Below are 11,324 nucleotides of genomic sequence, written 5' to 3'. Positions count from 1 at the left end.
CAATGGGGAATGGGTGTAGGGAGAGAGAGTTTTTACGTGTATTAAAAGTTGCATTAGATAGCTTTAGTAGTATTCTAGATAGGTCTATGAAAATATGTTACAAGTACGAATGACATTATTTCCTAAGAATGAAGATTGTAGGGAAGTTTCCCGCGCCTCCCCCATAATGTAGGAAGGAGCAGGAGAGGGGGGGGAGAGGTGAGAGACAGTACATAGTTCAGATGGTAGGAATGTCACTAAGTGTATGCTTATCAACGATATCAAGTATTTGTTTTATTGATTGGGGCCGAATCAGAGAGAACGGTTAAAGAGATTGAATAGCGAACTGAAATGGGTTAGCGGGAAATACAAATAGTTGGTACATTTTAGAACGATAATTTATTTTAGTTACGGGGAAGCAAGTGGCATTGGCTGTTGTGCTGGGGGAATAGCGCCAGCCTGTGGTGGGTTCTGGATTTGTTATAAAGAAACTTATATTTTAAACTAAAGTGATGGAATAGGCTACAATTATACCATCAGAAAAAGGGCACAATATAATTTGTAATAGTTATTACAATTATTATTGATAGTTATTACAGTTATTATCATTGATTCAGTAATGATAGAAGGATAGTAGAGGAAAGGCAAGGCAAGGGATTAAATCTCATTTAGGGAAATAAGAAGAGTATGAAATATTAGGGAGAAAATACCATTAACTGAGGGAACATTTGATGTAACCGTGATTGTATTGGCTAAAAACTGAAATATGACATTTACAAGGGGGACAGGAACAATAGAAGGGGAGACAGATTTTCCTAGGGGGTTGAACAAATAATTGATAATGGATCATTTGAAATGAGATCACATGTAGCAGATTTAGGGTAATCAATTAAATAATAATTGGATACTCGAGGAATTTTGAGTGGTTTTATGGATTAGTTATGAGGAATTAGATTGATACAAACATTAGTGATGGGTTAGGACTGGGGATATCTGTATCATGTTTTGTGTGTACTACCATCTTTAGATTACTGATGGTAATTGAAGGTTAACAAAATGTATAACCAGGAGAAAGAGATTAGCTTATTTCATTGGAATGTTGCTAAGGGGGAGCATTAGTGAAGTTAGGCAGTACTTAGGTCATAAAAGGGAGCTACCAAATTAAGTTGAGCCTGGCTATCTTTGATTGTTGTTTTTCAATTGGGTTTTTCAAATAAAAAAACAACACACCCAGCATGATGTTTATAAAGGGTTGTTATGTTGAATTTAGGGGACTTTCAACAGTTCATAGGTGGTATTTACTATGCTGTGGGATGGAACGGTTTGTTGGGGGATATTTGAACCTAAATTAATGGAATAAGCTGCAGTAATCAGAGGAATGTACAATCTAAGGCGAGACAGCTATTGCCTAGATCATTGATTTAGCAATAGGATCAGGTAGATAGGGACTAGAGAAAAAATTTTTTTGATGAAGAATGATGAGCTTTTTGGTAATGATAGACTGCTGTAAAGCTTGGGTACTCCATTATGTACTGCATATGGGTAAATTAAGTGATCTTATCTATGGGAAGGCAATGGCAGCCCATGGTAAAATCATTTGGAACTTTAAGGAGGCATACATATATCAGGGATGTTACCCAAATGGTAGAGAGTAAAGAGGGATATGACATTGGTCGTGATTTAAAGATGATGAGGTTTTTTTTTGGTGGGCTATTAGAGATAACTGGGTTAATCACGAACATAGAGGTTTTTATTCTTTGTTGCTAGGCAGAAGACTTAGGTGACCTAAATATGGACTTGTCATGTCCAACAATCAGTCTTCAGGTCAAGCCCGGGAGAGCCTGGGTAGAACAGAGTTTGAACTAAACATAAGTGTTTTTACAAGATAAGAGATTGATGTTTGGATTACTAATTGATTCTGAACTGGATGAAAGTTGAATTTAGCTGCCATAAAGACAAAGGAAGTGGGAGGCGCAATAAAGAAGCAAAAGACAATCTAAAAAATGAAAGGCGTGGCAATTGGTTGATAAATTACCTAAGGGATGGTTTAGGTAGGTGGTAATATTGACACATGAGCAGAACTATGTGTCAAGAGGGGGGAAGAGGCTAATTGTAGGATTAAATAATAGGAGAGGACAAAATACTTTTAAAAAAACATTTTTTTTTAGATACAGTCTAGAAAGAGAATGCAGTCAGAAATTGTTAGATTAATCTGAACATGTGTGAAGATAGTTTATTAACCACACCCGTATGTCAGAGGTTTTGTGCCCCACAGGTGAACTAAAGGAGAAGGTGACCCACTATCTAACCAGGTGACTGGTGAGCATCCAGTCACTAGAAGGAAACCTGGAAGCAGGCCTGTTGGGAAGGGCCCTATCAGGTTATATTGGTCACCGCCTTTGCCATTAGAATAGCAGAGAGAGGAACCTGGGTCCATGTTACCCACTGCAAGAAGGTAAGACCACATACAAGCACCACTTAGCACACGCAGAGTTGGAGAGCAGAACTAGACCAATAGGGTCCGGGGATCACCTCTGTCAACGAAGATCTCCTACCCCGACCTATCATCCCTGTAGTGTGTTCTTAGGGTGTGAGTATGGGGTGGTACCAAGCAGAAGGACTAAAGGCAGGAGAGGGTTGGCGGTTTTTGGGAATATGGGGGACCCTGAGCTGCATCATAGTCTCGGCAATAGTCTTGGTATGTCAAGATCCACCACCACCTCGCACCAATTACGCTATGGCCTTACCATTATTAAGAAATAAAAGGGAAGCGACCCGACATACTGACCGTCAAGGACGAGTGATCTACAAAATAGGAGTCAGAGAAGGGTGGGGAGTAAGATTCAAAATTAGGATTAGGGATCTTATCAGGACGGATAAGCAAGCAATGTGGGATTATAAAATCCCATTGTATTTATGTTCAGCTCCCTCGGCGGATTGTTCCTGGGCTCAGGTATTTAGACATACTGGGGGACGGAGAGATGAGACGGGGGGGGGGGGGGGCTGGACGTTCAGACGGAGGATAAGAAGGTATAACGACATCCCCACGGAGATGGTAGTAACAATAGTAAAGGTCACTAAAGAGGACATGAAAATAACTTACTGGGCTTGCGCGGACGAATATGGATGGGATACTTGTCTAAGATTACATTTGATGGAGTCAAAAGATATGGAGGGCACAGGTACTGTCATTAATTCACTAACAGCAATAGACCGAGTAGATCAGTCAAGGGATGACGGAGTCAATTCGACTAACCCGTCCACTATGAAAGATTTTCTCCTCCAAGAATGGAACCAAGGGGAAGTGGAGGGGGTCCCTGATGAGAATCTCTGGTTAAAGTGGATGAAGTACACCGCTAGGGCCTTGGGGGAGACCAATTGTTATGCATGCTCCATTGGGCAACCGACAATGTTGACCGCCCCAATGCCAAAGGCAATGTTTCCCTTTGTATTAGACCTGGGGTCCAATCAAAAAGAGCCAAATTGCACAGGGATTGGGCTGGCAAAATGGACATACTCGGCCAGCCCACCTAGATTCACTTTAACTCCTGGCGAATACCAGTGTTACAGACATAGAAATGGTACCTGTAACTTGGGTGGTTTTGATGGCTGTAAAGAGATAATTAATGTGACTGATTTAGACAAGGATGGGAGGGGAAAAATTAGGAACCTTACCATCCCTCTGACTGATGTGTGGTGGGCATGCACTAACAAAGGGAGCATTCGACAGACATTACCAGAAGGATGGGTGGGTACTTGTGCACCAGTATTGTTGGTCCAAACCTGTAAGAATTAGTCATCAAACACCAGTGACAGGAAGAATAATCAGGAGGAGGAGAAATATAGGTCAGGAAGGAAATAGCCCAATTTGGATAGATGGTATAGGCATCCCCAGGGGTGTTCCAGACGAATACAAAGCTATGAATCAAATATGGGAGGGTTTTACCACAACATTTTTCTGGTGGGTGACAATAAACAAAAATATGGATTGGATAAATTATACCTATTACAACCAACAACGATTTATTGACCAGACTAGAGATGCAGTAAAGGGGATCTTCGAGCAATTATCCGCCATCCCGCTCATAACTTAGTAGAGGTTGGTTCTAGATCAGGCAGAAAGGGCCGGTGTCTATAGAATGATAAGCCATTGTTGCACATTTATCCCTAACAACACCACACTGAATGGGACAGTCACCAGAGCTCTTACATAATTAACTGCACTAAGTGAAGAATGAACTGAGAACTCAGAAGTTAGTACATCGTGGATAGGGTGGTTTGATGAAATATTTGGTAAATGGAAAACCATAGCAGCCACCATCTTAGGAGCGGTCAGTGTTTGTATGGGTATTCTTGTATTATGTGGTTGTTGTCTTGTTCCCTGTGTCCGAGGATTGGTGAATCAGGCGTTGGTGAAATGCAGTATCTAAACAATGATGAGAGATTGGACTGACTCCGGACTCTGACCAGGGGAATGAAAAAAAAAAACTATCCTCCAGGCTTGGTGGATGACGAGGATTTGGACCCTGAAAGACCGCAATTGGATGAAATGTTTATTAGTTCTGACGTGATCTCTGAGATTAATCATGCTTGTAAAATACATTTATCCTGAAGGTGAAGATATTTAGTCAAAGGGGTGGATTGTTAGATTAATTTGTATTTTAAGAATAATGACTAAAGGATTTCACCCCAAATACAGTATAAATGTGTGAACTGTGTAAGAATTATAATGTATTGTCAACCTACTAACAGAGGGGGGCGGGACTAAACATTCCAGGGTGAAGGGGACTGAGAAAAGGGGTTACAAAAAGCCTCCTAAAGGTGGGCGGAGCAAAGTGCCTTTGTTTGTCAAGGGATATAAAACAGTATGTATGTGTTTTGGGCGCCAGAGCTCTCCATGAATAAAAAGACAGATCATTCTTGTTGGTTGTGGACCTTAAATCATTTATGATTAAAACCAGAGCCTTACAACCTCTGGTAATGATTCAAGCTTAGGTTGGATTAGAGATAGAAATTCTCTTAACAGTTACATGTCTAAAAAACGGTTTTTGCTTTGTCATTATGGAGTATTGTGTGTAGATTGATGAGGATAAAAAACTATTTAACACATTTTAGAATAAGGCTGTAACGTAACAAAATGTGGAAAAAGTCAACGGGTCTGAATACTTTCCGAATGCACTAAATATCCATTTCGTTCTAAAAACACATATCGTTCTAAATTTCTAATGCAAATCTTTATTATAACTGGGAAGGTATTTACTTGACTGTGTTTTCTTTTTTTTGTTATATATACATTCTTATTTCCTTTCTATGCCTGCCGATGCATTTTTAGGTCCTGAGGCGACTTCTTTGACAATGTCTGATAGAATTCTACACAGCAAACACTCTCTGTCCTCCTCAACCCACTCCTCCTCCACACAACTCTTTCCAACTGCATTCTGTCATAAGGAGGAGAGGATTGGAGAAGAGGGCCTGCATTGTGGTGCTTCAAAATATAACAGATTTTTCAGAGGAGAATGGAAGAGAGGAGAAAAGAGAGTGATAATAAAGTGCAGTCTTTTCCCTTTACAACACATAACACCCCCTCCCACTTTATCCTGAGTCATACACTGAAGACACAGATTTCTGAAATTAACATGATTCAGAGCTTGTTGGCTTGATGACTGTTGACCGTCATGTACCAGCTGTTTTCATATCTCATTTGATAGACATGCAACGTTTTCTTATAGCATAGAAAGCTTGTTCTGAACTTCACCACAACCAACTTTAATAAGTAGGCCTAGTCTACACAATGACTATTATGTAAATGTTGTAAAGATAGTGTATTAGGCCGATACAATGACCACTGCCAAGGGGTCATCCTTCCCTGTAAAAGTGCCCCACTTTATTCCCAATTGTTCCCAACATTAGCTACACCATTCTTGGATTAGTTCAAATCAAGTAATGGACATTTCTCAAGACAGTTGAAAGTAGGGGTTTTAAGGTGAGCTAAACGTTTCACAAACTTATAGGATTTTTAATAAAAGGGTATGTATTGTTTTGTGTTGACAGTTATGAATTTGGACGGTAATATATAAAGTATGATGCTCTCAGGCTTCCGTACCCTTAGTCCCGGAAGTGGTGGTGCTGAACGGGAATTGTAAACAAACCAATTAAACAAACTCATGAGCCAGATATTATTTAGCTAAAAAATTACGTACTACTGTATAGGACGTGGTTTGCGCATCATCGGATGCTTCCTGTAGAATGTGAGTAACTTGTTACCTTCGTTATATTCTGGTTGCTTGATATTTAATCACTGTTGTTTTTAACTCCAAATCAACGAGAACGCTATTAGCATTAACCACTAACGTTTGCACACTATCTAGCTAGCTAGCTAAGTAGTCGACTAACCTAGCTAGCAGTCATATCCAGCTGGCATAACAGTTGCTAGTTACTTATCAGATAATATAATTAGCTAGCTAGCTAGCTTACGTCAACTGGCCAGTACAGTAGGCTCTCTAACTAGTCGAAATCAAACCCTGTCAGCTGTTGTTGTTATTCAGGATGACAGATCTACCAGCTAGCTAGCATGACAGCTACGGCATAAGACACCACGCTAATGCAACTGGTCAGTAGTCATCTTTGGTTGTCCTTATCACATTGTAGCTAATTAGCTAACCCATTTAGAGTTGCAATTGCATGCTGTGCCACGTATCAACTGACTGAACTGACTGTGTAACAACTAGCTAATGTTAACCATATTTTTGTAGCTGACTACTGTACCAATCAATTAGTGTCAGTGTAATGTGGATGTAACTGAGTTGTTACATCATCTCTATTCTTTCCCTCTTCTTTCTGAAATACAGGATTCCACCTGTGTGGAAGTAACCCAACTGCATGTGCCAGTGAGTGACGGAGAGATCTACTTGCATCTGTAGAGATCTGTGTCTGTAGGCCGGGCAGCCATGTCTAGGAAGCAGACAGGAAAGCCACTGCGTGGCGGCAACAGAAAGTGTGACGTAGAGCGAAAGCGGGATGAGCGGGTCGCGCGCAGGGCAATCGCCAAGGACCGCAAGAACCGGCCACAGGACGGGGACCAGGGAGAGGAGTTTGTCAGCTTCTCTAACCAGCTCCAAGCGCTGGGGCTCAAACTGAGAGAGGTGCCTGGAGATGGGTAAGATTCAGAGAGAGAAGGTCTGACTACATTGCAGACACCTGGCAGACCTATAAACGCCTGGATAGGTATTTAATATATAAGCTAACCACATATCATATGATATACACTAACTGTAAGTCGCTCTGGATAAGAGCGTCTGCTAAATGACTAAAATGTAAATGTAAATATAGCAATCTGATTTCCGACTGTGTAATCAATGACATGGCACGCAACCATTGGTTGATGCAATGCAACGTCTGAAATGTAGTCAGCCTGGAACGTAACCAAAGTGCTGTTATAAATGGCTGTTACAACGTTGACTAATACTGTGTGTCCATCCTATAGTAACTGCCTGTTCCGGGCTCTGGGTGACCAGTTGGAGGGACACTCTCGAGGACACTTGCGCCTGCGCCAGGAGACTGTGCAGTACATGATGGCACACCGGCAGGACTTTGAGCCCTTTGTGGAGGATGATGTGCCCTTCGCACAGCATTGTAAGGAAACAGCCCAATATGATAGAAACCAAATGCTATTTCCATGTGAAAATGTTGTGGGATGCCCAAGTTTTTGATTGTATGCCAGTCATCCTGGAGAGTGTGTCTTTAAAAGGTCTTGTCACTAATATTTCTCTCTGTTGTTTTCTTCCTCTCAGTGTCAAACCTCTCCCAGCCTGGTACGTTTGCTGGCAATGATGCCATCGTGGCGTTCGCCCGTAGTCAACAGCTCAAAGTGGTCATTCATCAGCTCAACACGCCACTGTGGGAGGTAGGAACCTCAATGACACCCTATTGCCCATATAGTTTACAACTTTTGGCTAGAGACATATAGCTGTTTAAAAGTAGTGCACAATAGGGGAAATTCACACTTATTTTATATATCTGTTTTTAAAGGAGATCGGAATCCCAATCTCATTAAGTAGGCTTATTTTTTGATGTTACATTTTTTATTTAAATGAAAGAACGGGAAAGTGGACAGGGGAGTAGTAAAAAATAGAAGGGCATAGATAAAAAAGTTGGCGAGGAGAGGCGTGAATCCCCGTCGCCAGGTGGTATATGTGGTCCTACTACTAGACCACATTGTAGCACACTGTACTGTTTTTTTAAGCTGAAGTCCTCTTCTAATGTAACAGACTGTATGAAATGCCACTATTGATAGGCCCTACTCATCATGTTTCCTCAATTCAGATAAATGGCCCTGAGAAGCTGGTTGGCCGAGAGCTACACATTGCCTATCGCTATGGAGACCATTACGACAGTGTACGACCAGTCGGTGACAACTCTGAGAGCCCTGCTCAACTGCGTTTAGAGGTACGAAAAACGACCGGTTCATCTAAAAACCCACTCCCAAATATTTCAACCATTGGATTAGTCCTATATTCATAAAATGTTACCTTATTCCCCCCACCCCTCTCGTGTCCCTCCAGAATCTTCATAATTCGAGTGTGCAGCGTGAGTTTGGTGACGGCCAGAGGGACAGACGGAAAGCCCCATCACCCACCCCCTCCGAGGAGGACAATGTGATCCTAAGTTCCCTGAAGAACAGAGGCCCAAACTGTGAGTGTCCCCTTTGTCTTCTCCCCCAGTGCATTCTGATTATCAGCGTCTGCTAGCTGTTTTGGGCCGTTTTTGGGTGCTTTTCTAACCCCAACTCATATAAAACTTTAATTCATCTGCGGTCTACGCCTACCATGTATAATAAACATTGCAAATAAATACAACTGAATACAATTGGCTGTTTTGGGGATTTCCATCTTTTAGAGGGAGCTACCATCCAAAAACCCTTTGATAATGATCAACAGGAGCATCTGATGTGATATATTCACCGCAACTGACCCCATGTGTATTGTGTGCCATGTCTCTCAGGTGAAGAGGAGAATCTGTTTCAGCTGAGTGCCGCCACCATCAATGCTGAGTGGCTGGTGGATTCTGAGCTAGCGGCCCAAGTGTGTCACGGACAGTGTGCCTCGGGATCATGCTCAGCGTGTAGAGAGGCAGCGACAGAGTGCAGTGAGCACAAACTACCACCAGATGGAGGCAACATACACAAATCCAAGGTAAATTGCAATTCTTAAATAAATATATTTTTAAGGTGTTTTAACACGTTTTATTCAGACAGTAAGGAACCACTACACCACGACTCTGCACTCAAATTCCAATTCTGAATATGTATTCTGAGTCTGTGTGACTATTTCAATTCAAGTTCCAAATTAAATTGACCTGCATTTCTCAATTCAATTCAGAAGGGACTTAAGTCCCCCTTTTTTGTCTTGACCTGTTTTTTTTACCCCTCTCTCAGGCTTCAAACAAGCAGAGGAAAGAGCAGCAGCGCTTGGAAAAGAAAAAGCGACAGGAGGAAAGACATCGGCAGAAGGTTATTCAAAGCAAAGGAACACCTGACCAGAACCAGAACCTCTCGGAGCCGGTGACTCTAGTGCCAGCTCTAAATACACTTAGTATATAGACAGACAGGGGATGGCCAAATAAAGCTATACCGGGCGGCTGATGACAATGTTTTGCACACAGAATCAATCTCAATCACATTGGATGACTTTCATAAACCCTTTAGTTTCTTTGCAAATGTACGGTGCCTGCGATAGGTTGTGTGTGAATGTGTTGGGGGTGGTGGTTGATTATGAGTGTGGTTGATAGTGACCCAGGATGCTGTAAATAGATTACTCTTAGAGACACACTGTCTAGACTCTTTCTATGCTGGTGAATGAGGGCTGCTTTTCACAACGACCATGCAGTACATCTTGGGCTCCTCTTTGCGTTTGTTTTGAGTTGAATTTCTCTGATTCCAGCCAAAGAAGAAAGGAACGGGAAGAGAGACATCATTGTAAACAGAATGAAATGTTTTGTGAACGATACTGAAATGGTTTAGTTGATACAGTATGTAAAGAATTATTTTATCTGGTTAATGGCAGTTACAGTATTATTGATCAAGCTTAAATAAATTATTCAGTTGGGAGGTTTGCTGATGAATGATTGTGAAGCACTCTGTCTGGTATGGCATGTAATGAGGCAATAAATGAACATCTTTACAGTATTTGATTTTATTCATATTTTTGTTAAATATCTCGTCTTAAATGGTTTTAATGTTCGTTTTTATTTTATTTAATTAAAGATGCACTATGCAGAAATACCTCCACCATTTCCTGGTTGCAAAAATTCTAATAGTTCACCTAATTTCAGTTTAGTGTAGAGAAGTATAGTGTAGAATCATTGTACCATATAAACCGCTGTGAAATATATTTTCCATAACCAAAAATATTGTATTTTCAGCTGTTTGAAGCTGGTGTACAAAACTGAAAGTATGCAAAAGTATGCAAAAACAAAACTTCAGACCGGGAAGCATAGAAATAGTGCACATAGAACATATGTACGGCTTCTTAGACTTGCGTTCAATGAGAATGACAGATTTATAACTTCCATTTCCCCTCCTGCTCCGTGGCTGAGTGACTCATTTCAAGCTTACAGAACAGGGCTGAGGGCAGCTAAGCAAAAACAACTTCCAGAGGAACTATCATCCTTCACCTCCCTCCTCTCTACATTCTCTTCCTCTGTATCCGCTGCTAAAGCCACTTTCTATCACTCTAAATTTCAAGCCTCTGCTTCTAACTCTAGGAAACTATTTTCTACCTTCTCCCTCCTTAATCCTCCACCCCCTCCCCCTTCCTCCTCCATCTCTGCAGACAACTTTGTCAACCACTTTGAAAAGAAGGTTGACGACATCTGCTCCTCATTCACTCAGCGTATTGAGTCCACTGGTCCCACTCACACAGAACTACGCCTTGACCCCTTACCTCTCCATATGAAGTCCTGCGACTAGTGAGGTCCGCTCGACCCCGATCATCTCGACCCTAACCAGTCAGGCTTCAAGACGGGTCACTCAACCGAGACTGCTCTTCTCTGTGTCACAGAAGCTTTCTGTACTGCCAAAGCTAAATCTCTATTCTCTGTTCTCGTCCTCCTACGCTACCAGTCAAAAGTTTGGACACACCTACCTACTCATTCAAGGGTTTTTCTTTATTTTTACAATTTTTTACATTGTAGAATAATAGTGAAGACATCAAAACTATGAAATAACACATATGGACTCATGTAGCAAACAAAGTGTTAAACAAATCAAAATATATTTTATATCTGAGATTCTTCAAATAGCCACCCTTTGCCTTGATAACAGCTAAGCGCAATGCCAAGCGTCGGCT

The 11,324-nt window shown here is 41.4% G+C and overlaps 1 protein-coding gene across 2 annotated transcripts; it reads left to right on the top strand.

Annotated features, from left to right (window-relative positions):
- The first annotated feature begins 6,071 nt into the window (after positions 1–6,071).
- Positions 6,072–10,162, top strand: LOC311149788 (OTU domain-containing protein 3-like). 2 transcript variants are annotated; one of them, XM_084187015.1, is made up of 9 exons: positions 6,081–6,227; positions 6,525–6,589; positions 6,828–7,135; positions 7,463–7,611; positions 7,770–7,882; positions 8,302–8,424; positions 8,541–8,670; positions 8,980–9,170; positions 9,413–10,162. In XM_084187015.1, exons 3-9 carry the CDS (start codon positions 6,927–6,929, stop codon positions 9,575–9,577), a joined length of 1,080 nt encoding a protein of 359 aa, XP_084043141.1. In that variant the 5' UTR covers positions 6,081–6,227; positions 6,525–6,589; positions 6,828–6,926; the 3' UTR covers positions 9,578–10,162. The 2 variants fall into 2 exon arrangements, with proteins under 2 accessions (XP_084043140.1, XP_084043141.1); XM_084187014.1 differs by lacking the exon at positions 6,525–6,589 and having other exon boundaries at positions 6,072–6,227.
- The last annotated feature ends 1,162 nt before the right edge of the window (positions 10,163–11,324 follow it).

Source organism: Coregonus lavaretus, assembly GCF_964263955.1.
Source record: "Coregonus lavaretus genome assembly, chromosome: 22".
NCBI classification, from domain to species: domain Eukaryota; kingdom Metazoa; phylum Chordata; class Actinopteri; order Salmoniformes; family Salmonidae; genus Coregonus; species Coregonus lavaretus.
Note: the sequence above shows the minus strand (reverse complement) of the source record. Positions and strands in the feature narration are given on the sequence as shown.

What these genes read in the sequence shown, in the direction of transcription:
- LOC311149788 (XM_084187014.1), top strand. Translation starts at nt 6,927, where the DNA reads ATGTCTAGGAAGCAGACAGGAAAGCCACTGCGTGGCGGCAACAGAAAG. An exon ending in AGAGAGGTGCCTGGAGATGG is followed by an intron (nt 7,136 to 7,462) that starts GTAAGATTCAGA and finishes TCCATCCTATAG; the next exon opens with TAACTGCCTGTTCCGGGCTC. An exon ending in TCAACACGCCACTGTGGGAG is followed by an intron (nt 7,883 to 8,301) that starts GTAGGAACCTCA and finishes TCCTCAATTCAG; the next exon opens with ATAAATGGCCCTGAGAAGCT.